Raw genomic sequence first — 25388 nt, 5'->3', positions numbered from 1 at the left:
ACCGCTGGCGCTTGGCCTTCACCAAAAGAGTTGATCAATCTCCAAAAGAGTTGATCAATCTGTTGTGAGGGAGGAAAGCCCTGGACGAAGATTTTACACCAAAAAACATTAGATTGTAACGCTATTGATTTTCAAAAAACACAGGCAGCCCAGAGGTACAACTTACCCTTCAAGGGATCTCTATGTTCTTTTCTTCTTCTGTTGCCGATTGGATTTTGAAAGCACCTTTTTTTTTTCCTTTTTGCTCGAATTTGATGATCGAACTCCAAAATTTTCGATTAATAACATCTAATCCTCTTTTTTCGGTGCCTGCTCGAACCTAGAGTTCACTAACGGTCATTTGACTCTTCATACTACCCTAGGAACCTAAAGTTCGTTCACCGAAAAAAAAAACCCCCCTTTAATCGTTGATCCGATTCTTCGAGTACTAGAAAGCATCTTGCCTCTAATTTTCACAGATAACGTGGGTTGAGGTGCGCTGATTGCGAAATCTCCTGCTGAACTAAAGTCAAACTGTGTTTCCCTTCCCCATTATCTTAATTTCCTTCTTTTTTGCTTTGGAGAACTTGTTCCCTTCTTTTGTTTCTCTTATGGCATCGCCATCTAGCTCCAAATCCGAGACAGCTATAATCGAGCAAGTTATCACAGAATTTTTTGCCAAAAGCGTGCACATCATTCTCGAATCGAGGTCTCCATATGTTTCTTCCCGGAACTACAGTGCTGATCCTTTGATCTCATCCCCTTCTCCGCCCTCATCCTCGTCGAGCTTTAGACCAAGGGATAAATGGTTTAACTTGGCCCTGAGAGACTGCCCAGCTGCACTAGAGAATTTTGACCTATGGCGGCAGAGCAACCTTGAGCCAGTGGTTGTTGACGTAATCTTGAGGGATAGAAAATCAGTTCGGAATGTGAGTTTTCCTTCTCCAGCTGGGTTGCTTGTGCGGAACCTCTCTTCTAGTGGTGATGAGTTTGTCCGTGAAAATAGAAACGAAAAGGTTGTGGAGAGGTGGATTGTGCAGTATGACAGTCAAAGTAGCAGTTGGTTTACTAGGGAATCTTCTCATCAAGGAAGAAAGAAAGGTAGCCGGGCTGCCTCCCACCCATCTGAATTCCAGGTCATGTACAAGAAAGCTTACAGGAGGATCATAGTTCTACTCAGATCCGTGTATGCTGCTGTCAGGCTATTACCTACTTATAAGCTATTCAGAGATCTCAATGCCTCTGGTCAGATCCACCCACTGAGCCTTTCTCACAGGATTTTATCTGTTGTTCATCCTTTTAGTCGTGAGGAGGATGCTGAGATGAATCAGCTTGGTTTTGGGCCGCTTGACACTTTCTTTGGTAAGTTGTCCCTTTCTGTCACCTATTTGAAGAAAATTGAAGTTGTGGGCTCAGAGCCTTCTACTCCCATGTCTACTCAATTTATTATGGATTATGTTGGAAGCCCTCTGGCTGATCCACTGAAGAGGTTCCCGTCACTTCCTTATGCTGGTTCTGCGCCTTCATGTGTTTCATTAAGCAGAAGGCATAGTTGGAGTAATGATCATGGTGAAACTACTTCCTTTTCTCTTACTCCATCGCCTGCTTACTCAGATTCCCGAGCTCTGGATCGTAATTTGAACCCCCATCTCCCCTATCCTAATCATTTGCTCGACACTTCTTCATTGCCATGCTCTTTACCAAAAGGGTCATATGCAGCGTATACCAAAAATTTTGACGAGTACAGGCCATCACCACCATTTTCACCTTCGTCTTCTCCATCACCTCCATCCCATTTGTCCAAAGCTCTTATACGCTCAGAAAGTGCTCCAGTAAGTATCCCCTGGCCAGGGCAAAGGGGACGTGGTGGAGGCCAAATTCATGGACTGCCTCATCCTTATTCCAACAGAAAGAGGCAGGGATACCCTTCTCAGGCAGATAGTATTGGCACTGAACCAAGCACAACATCGACTCCCCACACTTTTTCACCTGAAAAAATGCTGCAACTAAACAAAGAATCATTTAGTTTGATGGAGGTGCAGACTGGCGTGTTGCTGCCAAAGGTTGTGATTTATTCATAAATGGCAGTATAAGAAGCCAATTTTTTACTTACGAAGTCTTAAACTTGTGCTATCTGCCCTAGGTTTACTGTACATATCTGCTTTTGCGTTTGTAGCTGGAGTGTTTTACTCAGGTTTGGCATGTTTTGCTGCAGATTTTCCCTTCTGGGAAAGACCATGCTGTAAATCTACCAATCTTGAAAGTTCCGTCTAACACTCCATCACACGTACCATCTAGAAGCTCCAGCAGGTTATCTTTGATGGACGAATTTGATGATTCTGGCTTTTCCACCCCCTTTGCTGATGATGACGTGGATGTCACAAATTCATACAGGTATGCTCTAATGAACTGGAGCAAAACTTGCACCTTTTTTTCATGCTCTATTGCTTTGAACTTGATAGAGCAATATGTTTCCTTGCTCCTTCCGTGGATTTTAATTAAATTCTTAAACTAAATTTAGATATCTTCCTTTGTATTCATTCTTTTTTCGCTCATAAAGTTTCTGCAATTCTGTAATGAATGTTTTCTTTTATATTTCATTTTCTCTTTTTCTCATAATTCTCTTGTTTTTGTTTGTACACAATATGCTCCTAGATACATCATAAGGCATCGAATTGTCATGACATGTGCATTCTATTTTTGGTAAATTTTTTGGCTAAATATTTGAAGGATATGACAGTTTGGACTCATAACAAATTATATGGAAGCCTAACTTAACAATTTACTTTCTCCTAACCTGATATTGACCATTTTCTTATTTTAGTTTCATGCATTTTCTCTGCATGGTTGTACATGTCCAAACCTTCAAGACTATTTTTAATCACCTTATCTTCAATAAGTATTACTCCCCTCTCTCTAATATAATACTTTCTCCATCTATCTTTTCTAACTACATATCTATTTTAACATTCTAATTTCAACCACATCCAACTTGGTTAGTTATGACTTGACTTTCAAAACAATCAAATTTATAAAATATAGTTGACCAAATATTTATTTAATTTTTAACATACCTTTTAGTATCTGTGGTGTTCTTTTATCACATGATACCATTGTGCCACCCTCCCATTTTAGTTAAGTAATCATAACCCTAGAGGTTCTTTGCTTTTTTATATCTTTATTATTTAATATTATATATCCAAAATAGTTAAATCTCACCCTAATAGTTAAATCTCACACATAAGTATCTTTTTATTTATTGTAATATGATTGCTATTTTTTAATATCACATCTTCTAATATTGCATTTCATATGCCTAATCGTTGCTTTACTAGAGTTAAGCCTTTTTTTTTCTAAATTCGTTTTCCATTATTCTAAATCTTCACTTATTTCATCTTCTATCTCACCAAGTGGAAATGTTTCATGAGTAAACAACATACTCCAAGGTATCTTGTTTTGAATATCTTTAATAATATCTCCATAACCAATTTAAAATGACACCGACTTAATGTTGATCTTTAATGTAATCTTAGTGTAGAAACTTATTGATTATTCTATAATTACTTATATTAGTTAATGAACCATCATATTTTTCCTTATTAACTTTAATACATATATTTTCATTAATGCACATCAAATTAATTTGTATGATACTCAGTTTAACACCTTCTCAATATCAAGTAAAATTAAATGAAAATCTTTTCTTTTCTCTCAAGTGTTTTGAATTATTGTCTCACAAAGTTTGCTTCTATAGTAATTCTTTAAAACCTTAATTCAAGTTAATAATGTACGCTAGTGTAGTTTTTTTTAAAATTGTGTCATTATTCTTATATAACTTAATTGTATAATCTATAAATCTATAATTTTTACTCCTTTATATTTATCATAATTTTGAATATCTCATTTCTTTCTAAGGTATTAAAATGATTTTCTTTAATAAATTGATATCTCAGCCTTTAAAATTAGAAAACTTTATATACATACCACACATTCTTATGTATGTACATGTCTAACACTTAAGTTTGATATTTTTATTTATAACACTTTGGTGTATTAAATATTTGCTTGAAAAGGGGTAGTTCACTTTTAAAATGTTAATGATAGTGATATTTTTTATGTGATAGTAAAGATTTTATTGATATGCATATAAATATTGAAGTTTTGATGTTAGAGATATAAATACATTAGAATTATGTGATATGCTTGTGAATGCTCTTTACAATTATATTGAAAAGATTTATTAACAAAACTTCTATAATATCATTCGTAATTTTGGATGTCTCAATAGCTATTTCATTTGGATGCAAAGTCTTACTTTCTTATGCATCTCTTATGGTGCACTTCACTTGTTTGAATCCTCTTGTACTTAACCTTGTTATTTTATTCATTGTGCTCTTTCAAAATTGTTTATATTTTAGAACATTCACTCAATAATTCTCAAAATAATATTTTCATCTTTCTTTGTTGTTTTCATCTATAACTATGATGTGATTATCTTAACTTTTAATGCTTTAAAACTTGAGTGAAGTCCTTAGATCATTTGCCACTTGTTCTCATTTTCTATTTAATATCTTCTCTATTATATAAACTATTAGATGGTCAATTTTTTGCTTTGTTTACTATTGCATTTGTGCATCTTCTGCTTTCTTATAACCATAATCATAACGATATGTATCTCTGACTGTTAAGAACATTTCTTTCTTTAATATCATTTCACACCTTCTTACTTGACTATCAAGTCTTTTTCTCATATATGATCTAATTTTGGACTCTTCTAAAACTTCTGTGGTTAATATATTTGTAGGACATGATCTTCTTATCCTAACATAAAATTTGACTCAATAAACAAAGTCTATCTTTTATATCTTTGCGAGTTATTTTGAAAGATTTTTCTTTCAAGCTTCATATGATATCCTAGAAAAATTATTCTCTTTGATTGTTTCCTTTGTACTACCAAAATATGAATCTATAACTATTGCTTTTTGTTACAAGGTTAAATTTTTTCCTATATATATCTTATAACTGTAGTGGCTGTTACGAAAAAAATTTCTTGAAAAAGGCTGACCACAACTTTCTAGCAGTCGCTGCAGGTAGCCAGTTGTCGTGGGAAAACGCAGCTTTCAGCTTCAACTTTTCTAAAATGCAGTTTTGTAAAACAGGAAAAGCTGCGGTGCGACACCTCACCGCCACCGCATTGCTGCTCCAGACACACCATAATATTATTTTAAAATGCACTCGATTAATGTCACTAGATAATCTTTATTCCAACGAAACTCTTTACGCCTGATCACTATCAGCGGTGGAATCATCGAACCGATCCGCCCACCTAAAGAAATTACAATTTATGATATATTCCTTGGACATCTATTCTCTCATAGCTATGTACCTGTCGTGATGTAACAGAGAATGCTGTAGTCCCCAGTAGCAGTAAATATTCTGAAGGTACCGAAATCCTTGAGCTTATGTTTTCTGAATGTTTAAAAATACAGAACACAGACCCTTAGATGCAATATTAGGAATGATTAATTATAGAAATACTAGTTGTGAGGTTTTTAAGTACATAATATAAACCAACGAATAATCTGTCATTATAGGAAGACAGTAGTCCTTTAAAAAAAATGTTCTTGGCTGCCTTTAAACCACATAATACTGAGTTTGTATGTGTCACAGATGCATATCATCTCATCACAAAGACCATCCAGAAGAACCACAACAGTCATACAACTGAAAAGAAGGGGTACTGGTTGTCTTGATAATAATTTCATTCTTGTCAAGAACACATAGCAACATATATGCAATCCAAAAGAACCTATAAGGCCAAATATCTCATCATAGACCTCCAAACTAAAATAAAAATTGCAAAAAATAATTACATTTAATATTATACCTACGGTTCCATCAGAGGCCCTCCTTGTGGAAAAAAAATAAATGCAAAAAAACTAAAAATAGAAGTTCAACCAAATTGAGATTCAATATTTACATCATTGCATAACCCATCATCACAATAAACATTAAGCGTTTTCATAATACATTGCACATAAAGTAATAAAAAAGAAACATCAAACATCCTTTCACTCGCTGCCTATGATATCTATAATTCGCTCTCTCAACTCTATCATCTCTCTTACACCTTCCTCATCCTAAGTAAAAGACTTAAACAAATCACTTTCAGCTTTTGTTATTGATGGCCCTAGGTAATATTCGCATGCTTCTACAGGGATATGTGAATGATCTTCATCTGCTCTATTAAAGTCAATGTTATTACGTGAAAGATTTCATCAAATGTAGTTACGGAGAGCCGTTATAGTAACCACAATCTGCACTTGTTTGTTGAATAGATATGTTGGCATATATCGCAGAATAACTCATTTTTCTTTCAAACTTCAAATGTTATTTCAACAATGCCACGTAAGGATTAGTTGCTCTTGTTAAATATCTCTTTCTTACCCCGGACAACATTGCTAACTCTTTCGAAATCAAGAACATAGTGTTTGGTATCATGAAATAGTTTGAGAAACTTTTTTTTGTAAAAGATATGTAACACAAACCAAATAATATTCTCAGAAATAATTATAATCATTAGTATTGCACTAAAAGTACCATTTCATTTATTCATATTCAAGCAAATCTGGGGATGGTTTCAGAAAGTTATATTTCTATGTTCTCGTGACAAATTTGAATACACGACTGTCGTGTGCAGTACCTTTCCATATGACATAACAAAAGTGAAGCATATTTTAATGTCACATACAACCGTGACATTCAGTATGGGTGAATCACATGACCACATCGTCCTATGCATGTAATGTTTTCACTATTCGATATGCGTGCAATCACATGTGTTCCATCAATTACTCCAATACAATCCCAAAACATTTAACAAAGGTATTTGAATTAATGTGTTCAAATAAATTCAGAAAAATATGAACACATGCATTTACCTTAAAATATGACATATAACGTTGGTCCTGTGAAATCTCTATGAGAGTCCTTTGGAATGTGGGGTCCTTAGTTTGATAATTTCTAATGATAAGCTGATTAGAGTATTCAACCCAATTGAAAAATAATTTTTTATGAGTATTAAAATTACTTAATGACTCTGTCATAGATTCATTCTGAAATAAAATGTAGGGCTAAAACTTATCTGGAACATATAGCTGCATGCAACTCCCCAACCCACTTATGAACTATGTATGTGGATGTTTGTAATAATCATACATTAAGCATAACGTACCTACAATTCTTCTTTTGCGTCTTTTTCTATCCATGTTATTCATTGTTTATGCAACTACCACATATAAATAACACTGAATTACCTAGAACTTGCATTAAACAAAAAACAATGATAACTAAAGTTTGAAAAGCAATGAACAGGTTGTAATGCTGGTAAATTTGTCCCTATAAAAATCAAAGAGAAAATTTCTAAGAAATAAAACCCAAGCATATTGAAAGTTAGTACAAATAATGTCCCCATGAAAATCAAATATAAAGTGTCCAACAACAAATAAACTAAAATTCATGCTTCCCAATTGTTATGGAAATAACGTTACTAATTAACCCTGCAATCAGTGGTCATCGACATAAAGAACTCTCTCTGGGTCAGGTCTTCAAACAACTTCATAGAAAACAAATATAACGACATCTCGTAAATTTTCGGAGTTGCTTTCAGAATCCGCATTACTTTCTGAGTAGATGTTGCTTGTGCTAGAGCATTAGTGCACGAAGTAACTAACTGTGAAATTTGATTTATCATAAAAAATACACATTCATTTTTCTTTTTCTCAACCCTAGGATGCTTGGATTGACTAGTAGATTCTACTTCATTAAGGTTAGGACCCAGGCCTTCCTTGGAGCCAATCGTTTGCTCGACATCCAGATGCTCAGTTATGCCAGAAAATTCTTTATCGCTATGGACCCATGCATGATCACCCACGACAACGACTCTACCAAAAATATAATCAAATTTTTCTTCAAGCTCAAGGTCAATGCCACTGAATTGACACCAACACCACAACCATCATATCATCAATACCAAACCCAAAACCTCGCGACATCATTAATATCCATACATCATCAATGCAAGTATCACCACAAACACCACCACCACTATGTCACCATAAAGTCACCTCCAACACCACCGCCACCACCATCATATCACCAAAAAACGACCACCAACCTCCACACACACCACCAACAAGCCACCAACACCAACACCACCATGACACCAAAAAATCACTTCCAAAACCATAACCATCAACATCACCACCAACACTACCAGCACTATATCACCAAGTAACCACCACCAACATCCACACACCAATAAACCACCACGACCACCGCCGCTATGGCACCAAAAAACCACCACTAAAACCACAACCACTAACATCACCGTCAACACCACCACCACCTGCATGTCTCCAAAAAACCAACATCAACATTCACACACATCACCAGCATCACCATCCCCACCATTTCACCAAATAACCACCACCAACATCCAGACACATCACCAACAAACCACAACCACCACCACCACCACAACCAACAAACCACAACCAACAAACCACAACCAACATACCATCATCAAATCTAACAAAGAAGGAAAACCACAAACCTGAACCAAACCGATAAGTAGAGCAGCATAATCACATTGCAAGTCTACCCGAATTGAACCAAAAACAAAATAGAGCAAAGAGCCCCTATTGAGCAAGCCACACCAGGAAAATAACAAATAAAATTTCCTTCCAGAGCCAAAAAATTGCCAGAAGCAAGCCACAGACCCAATTGATAAAAAACTAAATGTTAAGAGGAAATGTTAGAAATTGCCAAAGGCCTCAAATCGAACACTTCCAATATAGAGCAAGGAGCAATGGCTTCAAAGGTAATGGGAAAATGTAAAAAATTGCAACGAGTCTCAAATCGGACCCTTCCAACATAGACTAAAGAGAAAATGCCACACGGGTAATGGGAAAAATGCCAAAAATCATAAGTAGAGCAAAGATAGAAATGAAAAAGAGCAAGCCAAACAAAACAAATCTCAAACCACTTAACCTATAAAATAACAACAATTGTATAAGGTAGAGAATACCGTAGGAAGATATGGGAGAGTGCCACCGGAGCCGGAGACTGAAGAGAAGGGAGGAAGAAATGAGATGAGAGTTTATGCCCACCAGAACCGACGACCGGAGATAAAGGAGAGAGGAGAAGGGAGTTAGGGCACCAGAGAGATGCGAGAGAAGCACGATAGAAAAGAGGCATGCGAGAGAAGCACGAGAGAAAATGGGCACCAACGGTATTATGTCACGAAAAAAATGTGGGCCACGGATTTGCTTTTCCTAAAAAGCCGCCACACTATTGTTTCCAAATGCACATTTCTGCGTTTTTCTACCGTGCCGCAGCTAAAAAGCTGCACCAAAAGCAGCCGAAGTGTAAACCATGATGCTAAATAAGGCGTTAAGTACAAGAGGGAAGATGAATATGCTATGTAGAAAACATGGAGTATGAAGTGGGAAGGTAAATATATTATTCATAAGAACAATGTGAAAAACTATATAGATAATTTTTAGGAAGGTTTACCGAGGTCTTGTTTTACGTGAGAACTGCCAAATCCCATCTTTTATTGCCAACAAAAGCAATAAAATCACCACATATTTATAACTTTTTTATTACAGTTTTATGAATAAAAAATAGATTAAATCCCTTTAAAAAAGTGTGGGTGTTGGGGATGGGCGATAACTAGCGTTGAAGGAGAGATCTTGTACCATATTATTGAATCTATACATGCTGTTTTCAGTTATAACACATTTTGCAAGGCAGAGTTTCATAAAAATTGCTTTCTTACTTGATTTTAATCGAATTCTTTCTAAAAGAAAGGTGGCATATCATAAAGATAATAATTCATCATTGCTTCTGATGTCCATGCCCTAATTTTTGAGGGGACTATTCATGAATATTGCAAACCTCTCTTGCTTTCTCGGTTTGGGTGAGTTCTCTAGGTAAAGGTGGACTGGAGCTTAGGTCATGCATGTTTGATCTCTTTTGGAATCTTGATGCTACCTTGATTGTGATAATCTCACATGAATGGATCTCTTTTGATTGCAATCTTCATTCTCTTTGATCATTATAAACATAGATCGTTTGATGATAACAGGCCTTGACGAAGAATGTGATCAAACTTTCTTAGAAAGCATGATGTTTATGCCCTTTTTTAACAACAAGCCTTAGTTTAAAATAATTTATAGCAACCAACTTATCATCAACCCTATTAACCTTCATCATATTTCTTTCATCTTTCTAGCTATTACTATCCTTATCTCATTTTTATTAGAGGAGTGCATGATGCGATTTTGTTTCATGTCCAAATGGCTCGAAAGAATTAACCATAAAATTTGGAAACTTATTGAACCAATGAAAGTGAAATCGAACAATATATCATTGTTTTATTTGTTTTTTTTTCGTTTTCGTTTCTTGTTAAAATTAAAAAAAAAATGAATTGTTTTGGCTCAATTTGATATTTATTTGGGCCGAGATATATCATCCATAACTATAAATTGAAGCCTAATGAAACTCAAAACAAATTGAGTGATTCAACATTTTTAGTTAATTTTTTTTGGTTCAGTAATTTTTTCAACACTTAATTTTTATTTTTATCCCTTAAAATATTCTGTCTAGTTTCAATTCAAGATTCCTAATTTCATGCAAATATTAGTCTCAGATCTTGTTAAACATTGCTTAATGTTCATCTACAAATGAGTCAAGATTTGAAGCATCACTTGTGAATGATGTTTGAGCCAACCTTTGCCTAGGTTGTAGTTTTCACCACAACTGGGTTACATTATGGAACTCATGTTGATGTTGTTGCAAAGTCTTACCACACACACACACACACACTCGCACACACACTCGTGCGCACACCTACACTTGCACACACATACATATATCTTGTTGAAAAAGTTAAATTTTCTATTAGCTCTAATTTATTCCACTTTGTTTAATAGTAATTACAGCATATATGTGCTATGAGAGGATTTATTGTCAACATGAGATTGAAAATAAAATATAACGTGTGAATTTATAATAGCTTATAATATTGTAACAATGAGCATATTAAGAAATTAATTGGAAGGATGCTTTCAAAGGCGTGACACCTGATTTTAACGATATTAAGAAGGCGTGATCAATTATTAAAAGAATGTATCTAATATTCATCAAGAAAAATGATCTGTCTCAAAAAAATGTTGTAGTTATTAAAGATACATGGTGGAATGCTATCTACTGTTAAAAATACTTGTGACGTGATCAAATAGTTGTCAACTACAATATCATTATATTAAGGAGCATAGTTAATGCCATATTTTTTTATTGATTATAGGATGCTTATTGTGAAGGAAAATAACTATTTCTCTTGTACCTCAATTGAAAACGTGTGTTACATATTTAAATATATTCATACCTCTATAGATTAGGAATATCTATAATATAAAAATGATCATGTAATTAGATCCCTCTATTTAGATTACCTAATATCACGCTTCCTAATATTCAAGTTTTAGGTTTATTATTTTTTATAACACCCTCAAGCTGGATCATAGATATTTATAACGCCCAGCTTGTTACAAATATAAGTGACATTTGCTCCGTTAAGGGTATTAATGAAGGTTTCCTTTAGTTGTTCATCACTCTTCACATGAGCTATAGAAATCAAATTTTATTGAATCTTTTCTCGAATTAAATAAAAATCAATCTGATGTGCTTAGTTTGTTCATGTTAGACAGGGTTTGAAGCAACATGAATTGCAGCTTGGTTATCTCACCGCCAATTTGTTGTGACTTTCAAATTAAAACCCATTTCCGTCAAATATTGATAGATTCAAAATAATTCACTTGAAGTTGTTCCATTGCTTGATACTCAATTTTTGCACTGAATCGTGACACTACATTCTGTTTCTTAGTCTTTTATGAGCCCAAATTGCGACCAACTAAAACACTATCCAATAATGGATCTCCGATCAATCTTGGAACTTGACTATTGTATCAGAGAAACTTTTATTATTTATATGCTCATGACTCTAAAATAGAATGCCTTATCGTGAAGCCTTTTTGAGATAATATAGTATTTTTTCTAAAGCTAACCAATGATGGACTATGGGGGAATATATGAACTGACTTATAATACTAACTTAATAAGTAATGTCAGGGCGAGTCACTGTGAGGTAGTTTGATTTTCCCACTAACTTTCTATATTGTTAGAATCATTAAAAGACTCAATATCCTCAGTATGTTCCTGATTAGAAAACACCAGAAGACTGCATGGTTAGAGTCCTTGTTTCTCAGTTTTTGATAATAAATCCAAAACATACTTCCGTTGAGATAGAAAGATACTCTTCTTGCTCCTTGATACGTCAATCCCCAAGAAGTATTTCTAGAAACTCAAATTTTAGTGATGAACTGATTTTGAAAAAATGATTTCAATGATAAGATTCAATTCATATCGCTTTCAGTAATAAATGTCATCAATATAAACCGCTAATAGAATTATCCCAAAAGCAAATCGCTTATAGAATACATATCACTTTTACTTTTCTTCATCCCAAATTCTTCTACTGCTTGGCTAAATATTCCAAATCATGCTCAAGGAATTTGCTTCAATCCATATAATGATTTTTGAAGACGACATATTTTCTCAGATTCTCTCTGATTAACAAACCCAGGGGGTTGCTCCATGCATACTTCTAAAAGATCATATTGCAGAAAAAACATTCTTTACGTCAAACTAGTGCAGGGGTTAATTATTCATTGTAGCAAATGACTGAAATAGGCGAACCGAAGTCAACTTAGCTATCGGAGAGAATGTGTCTAAGTAGTCAATCCCATAAGTTTGAGCATAGCTCCTAGCAACCAACTAAGCTTTGAGATGAGCCACTGATTCATCAGAGTGAAAGTTAACTACAAAGACCCATTTATAACCAACTTTCTTACCAAATATTAATTCAACAAGTTGAAAGTTTCATTTTCAATTTAGGCATTCATTTCATCTAGCATTGTTGCCCACTACCTTGAATGTGATAGGCTTGCTAAACAGATCTTGGGACCTCAACAGAGTCAAGTGAAACAAGAAAATAACAAACAGTAGAAGAAACCGGACTATATTTAACACACGAGAAAATGGGATTGGTGCATTAAAATTTATCTCTTCAAAGAGTAATTGATAAATCAAGGTCACTAGGAGAAGGAGCCACTGATGAAGATGATACTGGTGTCGGACTAGGATCAGAGGGACGAGGTCTTCTAGAGTAAACATTAGTAATAAGTGGTCTTGTTGAGGCATTGGTGGTGGAGGTCGCACTGGAACAACATTTAAATTGATAATGTGATATATTAACAACTCATCAAAATCTTGTGAGAATATATGCAACGATGAGTCACTGAAGAATGAAATTTGTTCATGAAAGTAACGTCAACATAATTCATGTATCTGTTTAAGAGGGAAAAAATAGTGATGCTCTTTTTACAAATGAGAGTATCATAGAAAAACACGCTTTAATGACTTAGGGTTCAGTTTAGAAACTTAACGACAATCATCATGAATAAAAACCAAATATACGCGACTCAATGGGAAAGAGAGTAGAATTAAAATTTGGTAGGGTAGCTGGTTCTATAAAACAGTAGAAGGCATTCTATTGATTAAAAATATACAGTAAAAACTACATCAACCTAGAGCTGTTTGAGCATATTAGTTTGAAAGAAAAGAGCTCTATCTGTTTCAAGGTGCTTATTTTTTTTTTGGCTACTCTATTGTAGGATTGAGTATCGACACATGATGACTGGTGGAGCATCTAGTTTTGTGTCATATATAACTAAAAATATTGCAAAAAAAATATTCCTTGACATTTTGATTTCTGAGAATCTTAATTAGAACATTCAATTGAGGTTTAATTTCAATACAAAAAGATTGAAAATATGAGAGTAACTCAATACGAGATTTCATAGAGTAAAATCAAGTCATACAAGAGAAATCATCTACAAAGGTGACGAAATATCAAAATTCGTTAGATAAAACAGAATAGGGTCCCGAAACATCATAATGAACCTACTTAAAAGTATGACTAATTTTTTTATTAATTCTGATAACAAAAGAGAAACGATAGTTTTTAGCAAAATGAGATGGGCTCATAATCTAAAAATGACAATTATTGAAATTAAGAGTACATTTTTTTTTTATCATTTATAGTGATGGATGCCTTAATCGACAATGGATCTCAAACGAAGATAAGTTGCTAGAATAAGATATGGGCTGAGGTAGTTCATTCTCTAAATTATATAGGCTCCGCTCGATCTTGTCTTTTATCAATAGTCTTCTTTGTCATAAGATCTTAAAAAAGATAATGATCAAGGAAGAATAAAATGCAGCAATTAAGAGAACGCGTAATTTTGTTAACTTAGATAAAAATAAAAGACAATTAAGGTTAACTAAAGAAAAAAGTCAAAGGCAATGTATGTATAACATTGATGGTGCCAGAACTAAAAATATTAGAGGTAGATCTAGCTGCTGTGGAGACTGAAGAAAAACGCTTATGGAATGTGGAAAAGAATTTTGGATTACTTGTCATGTGATATGTAGCATTAGAGAAAAATATCATTGTTACATAACTAAACAAGGGCAGTGATAAAGATTCTTGGATGCTTCATGAAATTAGATGAATTTAGCATATTCATCTGCAAAAGTCAAGAGTATGACTCTGAGAAGCCTAATTACTAGTGAGCATGTGAACTGACTGTGATCTAGAATTTTTCTTATTCTTTTAGATCAGCTTCTGACACATTCTCTTTGTATGAACAGTTTCATGACAATAGTTGCAAACTGCCCTCGAGCTTTGATTTCCAAAATTTACAGTTCCACTATAATTTCCCTGAGACTAAGGTTTACTGATGTTCGTATTTTTTCTGGCTAGCAAGAGCACTAGGTTTTGTACGCAACACTCTAGTATAGGCTTTCTCAGAGTTGTAACTCTAGAGTTAGATAGGATTTGTGATTTGACATCTTCATACTGAGAGTTGAGGCCAACTAGAAAACTTATAATAGTCATTTGTTCTCTTTGAGTTTGTTGAATCAAGACATAAGTACTGAAGGGCAATAGTACATTTAATTCTTCATGAACATATTTAAAGTGCTTGTGATAAGTATTAAGTGATTGGATCCTGTTGTTCAACTCGATAGAAAATCTTGCATACTTTAAAGATTCAAGAAATTTTTTCTCTGAAAACATAAATGATAATTCCTCTATTGCATCTTTAACATAGTCACAATAAGTAATGTGATTAGATTGATCATGTTTGATAAAATTACGTATTTATATCAAATGCTAGACATCAACTCTCAACCACTCAGAATAATTCAGATCAGTCTCAGCTGGGGGATTATCAATGATGACTCTACTGGGAAATTTTTCCCAAGTAAAGCCTCACAGTTTTCATCTAATAAAAATAATGGCCAATTTAGCTTTTCATCAGTAATTTTAGCCACTGATGAAGCCAAACTTGTTAAAAGATATTTTTTATTCACTAGCCATGATTACCACCAAATATTCAAGGAGTCTAAGACAACTTATCCAAATGATGTTGTGATCCTTTCGTCGGATTCATGTAAAACAATAATTTGAATTGTTTATGGTTGGACTCCTCAACGTGGCGACGCAGACATGATGCTCGATGAAGAAATGGACGAAGCTATAGTCAAAGCTAGAGCTATAGCCGATCTCGATCTTCCAAGGGACGGAAGTGTAGCACTCCTTACAACGGCTGAAAAGCCCATATGCTAACAGAAAGAGTCCAAGCAAATGAAGATGCAGGTAAAGACGAAATGGAAGAATTGCTTCTAGATGAAAATGAAGCCAAAGATGAAATTAAAACATAAGAAGACTACTGAATGAATTACTTCCAGACAAATCGCTTCTTAAAAAAGACGAAGTTGAACAACTCAGTTCCTGATGAAGATGAAGCAGAATGATGATTAAGCTGAAGACAAGGACAGATATGACGAATCTCTTTCAGACGAAGACGAAGACAAATCCGGATGAAGATGAAGCCGAAGACGAAGAGCAGAATATCAGTGACGAGCTGTGCAAGTCTCTGATACACCATGTGAAGAAAAACATCTCTTTCTCTTATTACTTAATTGAAAATATATGTTTGACATATTTATATACATTTTTATCTCTATATATTAGAAATATCTCAAATAAAGAAAACATCTTGTAATTAGATCTCCTCTAATTAGATTATTTAATATAACAATTCGTAATATACAAGATTTAGGTTTATTACTTTCCATAACACTTACAAAGAATATTTTAAGTGAGGCGCTTTATCATATGTTTTTTTGTAAACATATTCTACTTAATGTAATATTTATCAAAATGCATGGAAAATTAGAGAAACGGAGAAAATGAATAGAGGATTTAGAATTACCAAAATAAGGACGAATGTATGATATGATAATTTTGATAGGTTGATTGTTAGCAATTACCAATCACTATTAGTAAATATAAAGTGATACCAATATGTGATAAGTTTAGGTACCCGATATCTATTATACAAAAGAGGGATTTAGATGATGATATATAGATTTATAGCTAAGGCTGAGTGGTTAAAACAAAGAACTGCTTTGGGAGTATTTTGCAATAACAAAATGTTGTATGGATTTAAAGGTAAGTTTTATAAAATAACAACCAGTATAATGATTATGTATGGATTTGAGAGTTAGGAAGTGAATAACTCTTTATTTTAATTGAGCTTGATGGAAATAAGAACGTTATAAGAAATGTATGTCAATACTTGAGGGATAAATTAACATATTCCACTTAATGTAATATTTATCAAAATGCATGGAAAATTAGAGAAATGGAGAAAATGAATAGAGGATTTAGATTTACCAAAATAAAGGACGAATGTATGATATGATAATTTTGATAGGTTGATTGTTAGCAATTACCAATCACTATTAGTAAATATAAAGTGATACCAATATGTGATAAGTTTAGGTACCCCATATCTATTATACAAAAGAAGGATTTAGATGATGATATATAGATTTATAGCTAAGGCTGAGTGGTTAAAACAAAGAACTGCTTTGGGAGTATTTTGCAATAACAAAATGTTGTATGGATTTAAAGGTAAGTTTTATAAAATTACAACCAGAATAATGATTATGTATGGATTTGAGAGTTAGGAAGTGAATAACTCTTTATTTTAATTGAGCTTGATGGAAATAAGAACGTTATAAGAAATGTATGCCAATACTTGAGGGATAAATTAAGAAATTTTCATGTCAGGAGAATTGCTAGTGATATTTATTGAATATGAGGTAATTAAATATAGAATTAGTTGGTTTGGAGTCTTTGGACAGGTTTAGAAAATGGTAAAGAATGTATCCTTTGACCAAGTAGATGAAATATCAAAGGATTATGAAGAAAGATAAATAGGCCAAAGGTAATATAGATAAGGTTTATTCATAGGGATTTGTGATGAATAATATCTCATACAATACCCAACAAGATTAACTGAAAAATAAGGATTCACAAGGCCTACTATTAATAGTTGGGATAAGGCTAATGATGATGATGATATAATTATTTGGTGAAATAAGTATATAAAAGTGAACTTTTAGGTGAGCTTTTGTTTGCACTAGCATAGAGCTAAGAATGTAGAAATAGATGTTGGCTTTATAATGTTTATAATGCTATCACTATGGAACTAATTATAGAAATTAAATAGCTGAAATCCTTGGAATAATCTTTTGTCAAAATTGGAAATATTTGATGTCCTTAAAGAGCCTTTTAGAGATCAGGTTGGGCAAAAAACTATGTTCCAGTTTTTCTCGTTAAGGATTGTTGAGCATAGCTTTAATTCTGTAAGCAGTTGGTCTGCACATGAGAGACAGCTGTATGATGCTTTTGAGGATATGTAAATGGAAACGGATATTGCTTATTATTAAATGTGACAACATTAAACTTCAGGTGAAACTAAGCAGATTATTAATGGGTCAGAAACATGTTTTGATTAAGGTTTTCACGACAACATCAAAATGCTGTTAGAATATATGGTGGCAGCATAGTTTTTTTGTTAAGTATGCTTTAAGAAAAGATGATTTGTACTTTAGGGAATATTAGGAACGAAGAACAACTTTTAACAAAGTTTTCAGGAAACTACCGTAAGAGCTAGCGTTAAGTTCGGAGTTCAATGAATTTTCACTGCAACAGTTTTTGTATCTACCTTAATTTATGCAATAATGAAGAATACTTTTAGGATATTACTGTTTAGTGATGTAAATAAATTAAAGTTGGTTGGTTGAAGTGAAGGAACGTATCAGGCCTATTGTGTGATAGAAAAGTATTGCTTAGACTGAAAGGAAATTTTGATAAGATGATGGTGAGACCTGAGATGTTCAATGGCTCAAAATGTTGGCCTTTAAAAGAGAAGCATAAAACAAAGTTAAGTGTTGCTGAGATGAGAATGCTTAGGTGGATGAGTGGCTCGACACTTGATGCCAAATGAATATATCCATGATAGGGTTGGTGCAGCTCCAACGGAGGACAAGATTAGAGGGAGTCAATTTAGATGGTCTGGTCACATTAAATGTTGACCATTTGATGATCTGGTTAGGAGAGCAGATGTTTTAGATTCGTCCGATGTTAAGAAAGGTAGAGGTAGACATAAAAAGTTTTCGACATACAGTATAAAAAATGATCTTAATCTATAGAATTAAATGAAAATATGACACTCAATAGGACACAATGGAGAAAAAGATTCATGTTTCCGCCCTTCTTGGTGGGATAAAGACTTGTTGTCATTGTTGTTGTTGTTGAACATCTCAATATGTCAATATCATAGAAATATGAAACAATAATTGATTTGAACTTGCAATCACATTCTAGATCCAACGGAATAATATCAAAGCTTGGAACAAAGTATATAAATAGATATTCAATCAAGTTAAAATTTTGATTGAAAATTTATTTAAAAATCAAACAATTGTAAAAAACTCAAAACATGTCCAAAATGAATTCTGATTTTTTCTAAAGTTGCACATACAAAATTCTATTCATTATTAATGAATAAAAATAATATTGTGTTATTACTAGGATGCCTAATTTTGAATTTAGCATATGGGGATGCTTACGGGCTTGTCAACAGTACTTGTAAGATACACTCGATGGACCTATAAGATAAAAAGATCTTATAACTTTAAGAGACATGTCCAAAGTTTTGTTGCCTTTTTTCATTATTTTGAGTGGATTTATGGTCACTATAGTTTTAAGATGAGCATGCACACTATGGAACCAATGCAATGTATTAAATTGAATTACCATGATTCGAATGTGCTTGAAATACTTAATTATAAAAGCTATATGTTACTTGAAATCTGAAAATTCTAATTCCATAGTATTTTCCTCTTGTCGAGAAACCGAGAAAATAAAATTTTCATGCCACCAAGTGCAGGAAGTCAGTTTCATAAGGGAAGGAACACTGAAGTATGAAAATTGTCGATAAACATGGGGTAAAATCAAGAAATCTATTTCCCTTCGTGATTTCACATTTCAAACTGAAACTTCTTAGCCACTCATGATATTATTTTGGAATACCAATTCATTAGAGCATTCACATATATTTCTCTTCAAAATTAAGTTGGTGAAACTTAAGTTCATGGGGCTCACACTTGGATGTGTGACCTCCATGAGAAGCTGCACGATGGTGAAAATTTTCAAGTATGTGTTGTGAAATTGGACAATATTTTTATATGTTATTTCATTAGAAGTTGGGGAATGACAAATGGATATTAGAAGATAAGTGTCGGACTTGCTCTGATGCGGGCTGGGGGGGCGGGGGGGGGACCCTAGTCCAGTTCAATCAGTCAGTTGGCTCTCTATCTCTGGCTAGGATTGCCAACCACTCCTAATAACAATAAGAACATTTCCGTCTTTTTTTTTAATTAAGTTTACGTTCTTTGTTGATTATAAATATTTAGTTGTTTATCGTATTAGGGGTCTTTTATTTACTTGAATTTTGTGAGGATATGTGCTCCCTTTATGGTATAAATCTTGACCTAACCCTAATTCTCCCTTGTTGATTTCGAAATCAGCAATCTTAAATAGTTTTTCTACACCCCAAATCAGTCCCATACACCCTTTTTGACCTCCTAATCCTAAACCCTAATCATGCCACCAAAGAGAGAAGTGTCGAAAGTCAAAGACCCTCCAATCTCGAGAGGTTACAGGAGCCCCACCACTTTCAACGTGGCCGATCTGACGCCAGATCATGGAGAGTCAGAAGCTTAGATAGATGACTTCGAAGCTCCGCCAAATCCAGGTCGATTGATGCCTGACCGTTTCAGTCTAAGTGGGGCAAGACTGGTTGACCCTCTCTCTAAGGCTAGGGTTGCCACCCACTCATAATATCAACAACGGTATTTTCGTATGTTTGTTTTATTAGGTTTAGTTTTTTATTTATTATAAATATGTGTTAGTTTATTGTGTTAGCTGTCTCGTATCCATGGCATTGGGTGGTAGCAATGGTATCCTTTTATTGTTGGTGGTGACATCTCTGGTCTCCTTCCTTTGTCAATCTATCAGGCGGTGATTTCTGTATCGATCGGTTGCGAGAAGAGGAAACTTTTGTATCTTGTACTTTTATTTGATTAGTGTTTCTCGTCTTTGTTCTGGCTATTTCTTTCTTTCTTGGATTGCTTTTTTTGTTATTTTTGCTGAATCTTCTCCAAACCCCCATCTCCGGCATCGTGTCAACTAGAAGTGGATTTGGTTGATTTGACTATTTTGATCACTCCTTGATCAGCTTAGGATATATTTATTTTTTAAATTTGTAGATTATTGCATTCTACCATGCTAAAAAGAATTGTCTTCAAATTCAAATATTCAATTCCAAACAAGTTTGGAAGCATGGCATGCATCTTCTCCTCCATCTTTGATGCTTTCTCTGCTTTATTATGATTCTTCCGTAACATGTTAACAGAAGGGTATTGTTTGTCTAAGCAGCCCTTGAATTTTGCAATCGACAAAATGCTTTGGCATCTCCTCATAATTCAAGTCTTGTTGAATATTTAAGGGTTTTTGTTGAATAATGTGACATTCATCATGAAAATAAAATCAAATCGAGGAGTCATAAAGCATCCTCACTCTTGTCAACCTTGATTTAAGTGCCATCCAGTAAGTGGTATTTTTCATTCTCTCAATTACTTCAAGGCCAATATGATGAGGTTTCAGTTTTCCACATTATTAAATCTATTAAATATTTTTATTAGACTAGTTATGACTCGATGTTTACTTAATCTTATTCTTGATTCTTGGGATGAAAATATCTTCTTCTTGAATTAAGCACAAGTAGTCTCAAGCAAATGAATCCTTTTAGTCTCCACATCAACCCACACATTTAGGATCGAAGAGCATTTCATTACCCAACTTAAACAAGCAAAGTTGAGACCTATACCTCTTTTCATGTAATTCTTCAGAATGTGTCATGTCTAAGCCAGCCTTGAAGTTGTTATTATAAGAAAACACTCTTAACTGGAAGTAGAATTCTTGATGTGAAAGATCTCTTTGGTGCAATAATTCAAGTTTTGTTAGGAGTTTGAAGTTACTTGTATTTATATTGGTGACTCATAGAATAGTTGACGTCTTTGAATGCTGCACTAAAGTATCAGAATTATTAGGTTTGTGAGTCAAGGCAAACAATATTTCAATAGCTGAGATCTTGGATTGCGAAAAATAATATTAGATATTATAACAAAACACCAATCAGAGGATCTGAACTATGGACATATAGAATAGCAAAGCTCACAAAACCAATAGCTCTTGCAGCCATTATCTCATAATTTTAGATGGAAAAATATTAATGCAAGAAACACATTAGAGTCCGTACAAAGTAAATTTTTTCTTCACTCACTTCACCTTTTATAGGTAGTATTTTCTCTCATAAGATCTTTAAATTGGAATGAAATTTACAAATGAGAAAAATTGGTATTTTTTTAGTTGTACTTTCATTGTGTTCATTTGATTTTATTGTAAGCGCTCATCTGGTTTATTTGTTGCTTTTGCAGGGTTGGATCTGCTGATTGCAAATATCATGCAGGGGAGAATCTGGGCCCTGGAGAGTTAATTCCAATCAAAAGATCTCCTGATGCAGCTGTTGGCGCTCTAGTTAGGATGCTTAGGACCGCACCACCACTACAGCTTGATAATTCCAACACGCTCAAATCCATGCAAGCTTCCGAGGACGAAATTTCAAGTGAGAAATTCCGGCAGGAAAAGAAAAGTAATGATGAAAATGATGCGGAAAAGGTCGATAGTTCTTCGTGTTTGGATATTACAGCTTCAGAACTCTCAAAGTCGAGGACCACTGCTGATGCATTAGAAGAACTCCAAACTTATAAGCATATGAGAGAATTAATACTCAAACAAGGTGAATCCATTGTGCAAGATATTGAAGATGCTGCAAAATCTGATTCCGGAGATCTAACGGCACTTCAGTGAACCATTTATTGTGTATATATATGTACAGAATCTTACTATCTTATATGCCTACTTACTCTACATTGAACTTTGTTGTATATATGGCTGCGGCTTAAGGTTTGCATGGCGCTTCCTTTGTTTCTGAGTGCATGTTGGCTGCTTAAGAAGTAATGATTTGAAAGGAAAAATGTTAAAATGTATATATTGCTGGATGAGAACGACATGAGTAGTCACTTGATATGTTTTGATGGACCCACCTTTCTTGTGTCATAAATGTATTTTTGTTTCTAGCTTTATTAATGGATCAAGCGAATTTTAACTATCTTATTGTTGTATTGATTTTTTGGTGAAAACCTATTGAAAATTGTTCGCTTTCTTGTCTTCTGACCCATCTTTTCCTTGATTGGATTCTTCTACGAAGCAAGATAACTGAAGGTAAAATTTCTGGAGGAACAGAAAGATCCATGACAAAACTAAAAGCCTTCGAAGTACTAATTATTACATTAGAGGTTCAAATATGAATTGACATGCGACTGCAGGCATGATGTGATTAATGTAGTTATTTGTTAAAAATTTTCGTCAGAAATTTGAAAATTTTAATTTTAACCTTTTGGTCCTTTCGATGTACAAACCCCTCTCACATGTTCGAAGGGTAAAAACTTAATGAAGGTTTAAGAATCAAATTTAATCTCTTGATATACTTTGATTCTTAATGTACAAGTGAAATTATTTTTTTACAGTACTATTCTTTATCATTTGACCAAAGCTGATCTCAAGGCGCTAGACGTATTTTTTTTGTTTTTCAAGCATTATGGTTTGGCTCGTCCAGTTGAATATTGCAAAATATTTTTCTAATAGGTGTTTTTTATGTTTTGATGCACTATTTCGGCATTAAATAATATATATATATATGGATATGGTCGCCCATCATTGCAGTGACTGGCGTACCACCTAATCAGCCAATCACCAGTTTAGTTTGCGCAACTAAATAAGCTACATTAGTCGTTGTACAATAAACCAATTGTTATCAGAGTCATGAGTATCTAAATCTTTTCTGAAGCTCTTTTTCTATAGGTAATTTTAATATAGTAACCTAGCACTATCAAGATAGATATATCTTGTATAGTTAAGTCGGGTGTTGCTCTGTAACTTAATATCCTTGACTGATATGCAAGATTATATTGAGTTTGACCTTCTGGTCAGATCATTTTATTGCTCCAAGTTAAGCTTAATCCAGTAGTCATCGTCGCATGTGGGCGTTTTTAAGTCCGGGATGGACGCTTTGTTGCGTGGTTCTTGTTGACTCCGCTCGTTTGAATTAAATCTTTAGTAGAGCAATAATATTTTCATCTAGCTGTTGTTGGATTACTCTATTAAACTTATTTAACGAAAAAAAGTTTTGGACGTTTTATTAGTTGCCTTTCATGAGCACCACTTCACAGTACAACAGTACCATAATATCTCGAAACTTACAAAGATCTCAATCTAGAAATAATAATATTAAATATGCAGAATTGTAGGAATATCCCACAAACAAAGAAGACTTAAATAAATGAACTATTCCTAAGGTGGAGAGTCTCTAATCTATAAAATTGGAACCTATGATTTACTCGATTAAAACTGTTGAACAATCGTTAACAATAGACAGATAATAGAAAACAATTTCTCTATTAAATCAAGAAGATTTTAATAGTTATTTAGAAAATTATAAATATATTCACATAGGCTTAATTCAAGTAGCATTTAAACCTCTAACAATAAGAGGATTAAAAGTTTCAATTTCGATCTGCTTAAGATATGCAAGATGCCTTAATTGGGCAGAATCGTTAATGAGAGTTATGAAAACTAGCATATGTCATGGGTCAGTTTTCTTTAACACTTTCCCAAATCTAAGTCTGTCACTAACAGATGTAAATCTCTTTAAAGTAGCTACAATCCAAGTCAAATTGCTTTGATGTGATGTTTTACCTGGATATGAAACAATCGCTATAGTTTATAGATTTGATTTTAAGGTAATGAACAATTTATGTCCATATATTAAAAATAACATGAAACCAGAAGATAGATCTACAACCGCAAAAACAAATTTGTTAGCTTCAAATATAGCTACCAATAGGACTATAAAATGGGATGAAGTAAGCTTCCCTGAGTCATGACAGTTACATACTGCTGTAAATCTTCATCTTGTAATTAAGCAGGATGTTGAACAAGTTAGTCAAGATACTAATGATGATGTTGTGATAAGATTTAATCCGAGAAGATCCAACACTCTTCCACAAATATCTTATCCCTCTTCAAATTTATCCCAAAATGATTTTGATAAAAATTTATGAATCAATCATAGGATAGAAAGAATAAATCTATCACCCAATAATTTACTTACCCAAATTGAGTGGAAAACCTTTCTCTGCAATTAGAGGCTAGCTTTAATTTTAATAATGACTGATTTGAAACAAATTGCTAAAAAACAAATAATAAAAACTTCAATTAATGATTATCTATAACCTAAATATGAATCATTCAAAAATCAGTATCGTATTTATATTACGAAAGATGATAGAAGAAAAATTTCTAAAATATATTATGAAGAAAATGAAAATAGGTTCTATAAAGGAAAAAATTTCTTTCATTTTTAACATGGCTTAGTAATCAAATAACCAAAAAATTAGAGCATGAATTAGACATGCTAACTAGAAAATGAAAAAATAATTCTCGAGAAATAGTAGAATCCATTTATCCTCCAAGTGTTCCCACAGTATTTGATTTAGACAATAGAAACCCAAAATTTGAGTTAAATGCTTTTGAAAACACTTTAGAAATTACTAGCACCAAAGATTTTATTGATGTAATTAAAGAATTAAATTTTATAAATACAAATCTATCTTTAATT

At 33.6% G+C, this 25388-nt stretch overlaps 1 protein-coding gene across 1 annotated transcript; it reads left to right on the top strand.

Moving 5' to 3' along the window:
* LOC110038135 (autophagy-related protein 13b) lies at window positions 1-22803 on the top strand. The gene is made up of 3 exons (XM_020742905.1): window positions 1-2042; window positions 2195-2373; window positions 22087-22803. The coding sequence occupies exons 1-3, from the start codon at window positions 591-593 to the stop codon at window positions 22517-22519; spliced, it is 2064 nt and encodes a 687-aa protein (XP_020598564.1). The 5' UTR covers window positions 1-590; the 3' UTR covers window positions 22520-22803.
* Window positions 22804-25388: the final 2585 nt, after the last annotated feature.

Source organism: Phalaenopsis equestris, unplaced genomic scaffold (assembly GCF_001263595.1).
Source record: "Phalaenopsis equestris unplaced genomic scaffold, ASM126359v1 Scaffold231517, whole genome shotgun sequence".
In the NCBI taxonomy this organism is placed as follows: Eukaryota; Viridiplantae; Streptophyta; class Magnoliopsida; order Asparagales; family Orchidaceae; genus Phalaenopsis; species Phalaenopsis equestris.
Note: the sequence above shows the minus strand (reverse complement) of the source record. Positions and strands in the feature narration are given on the sequence as shown.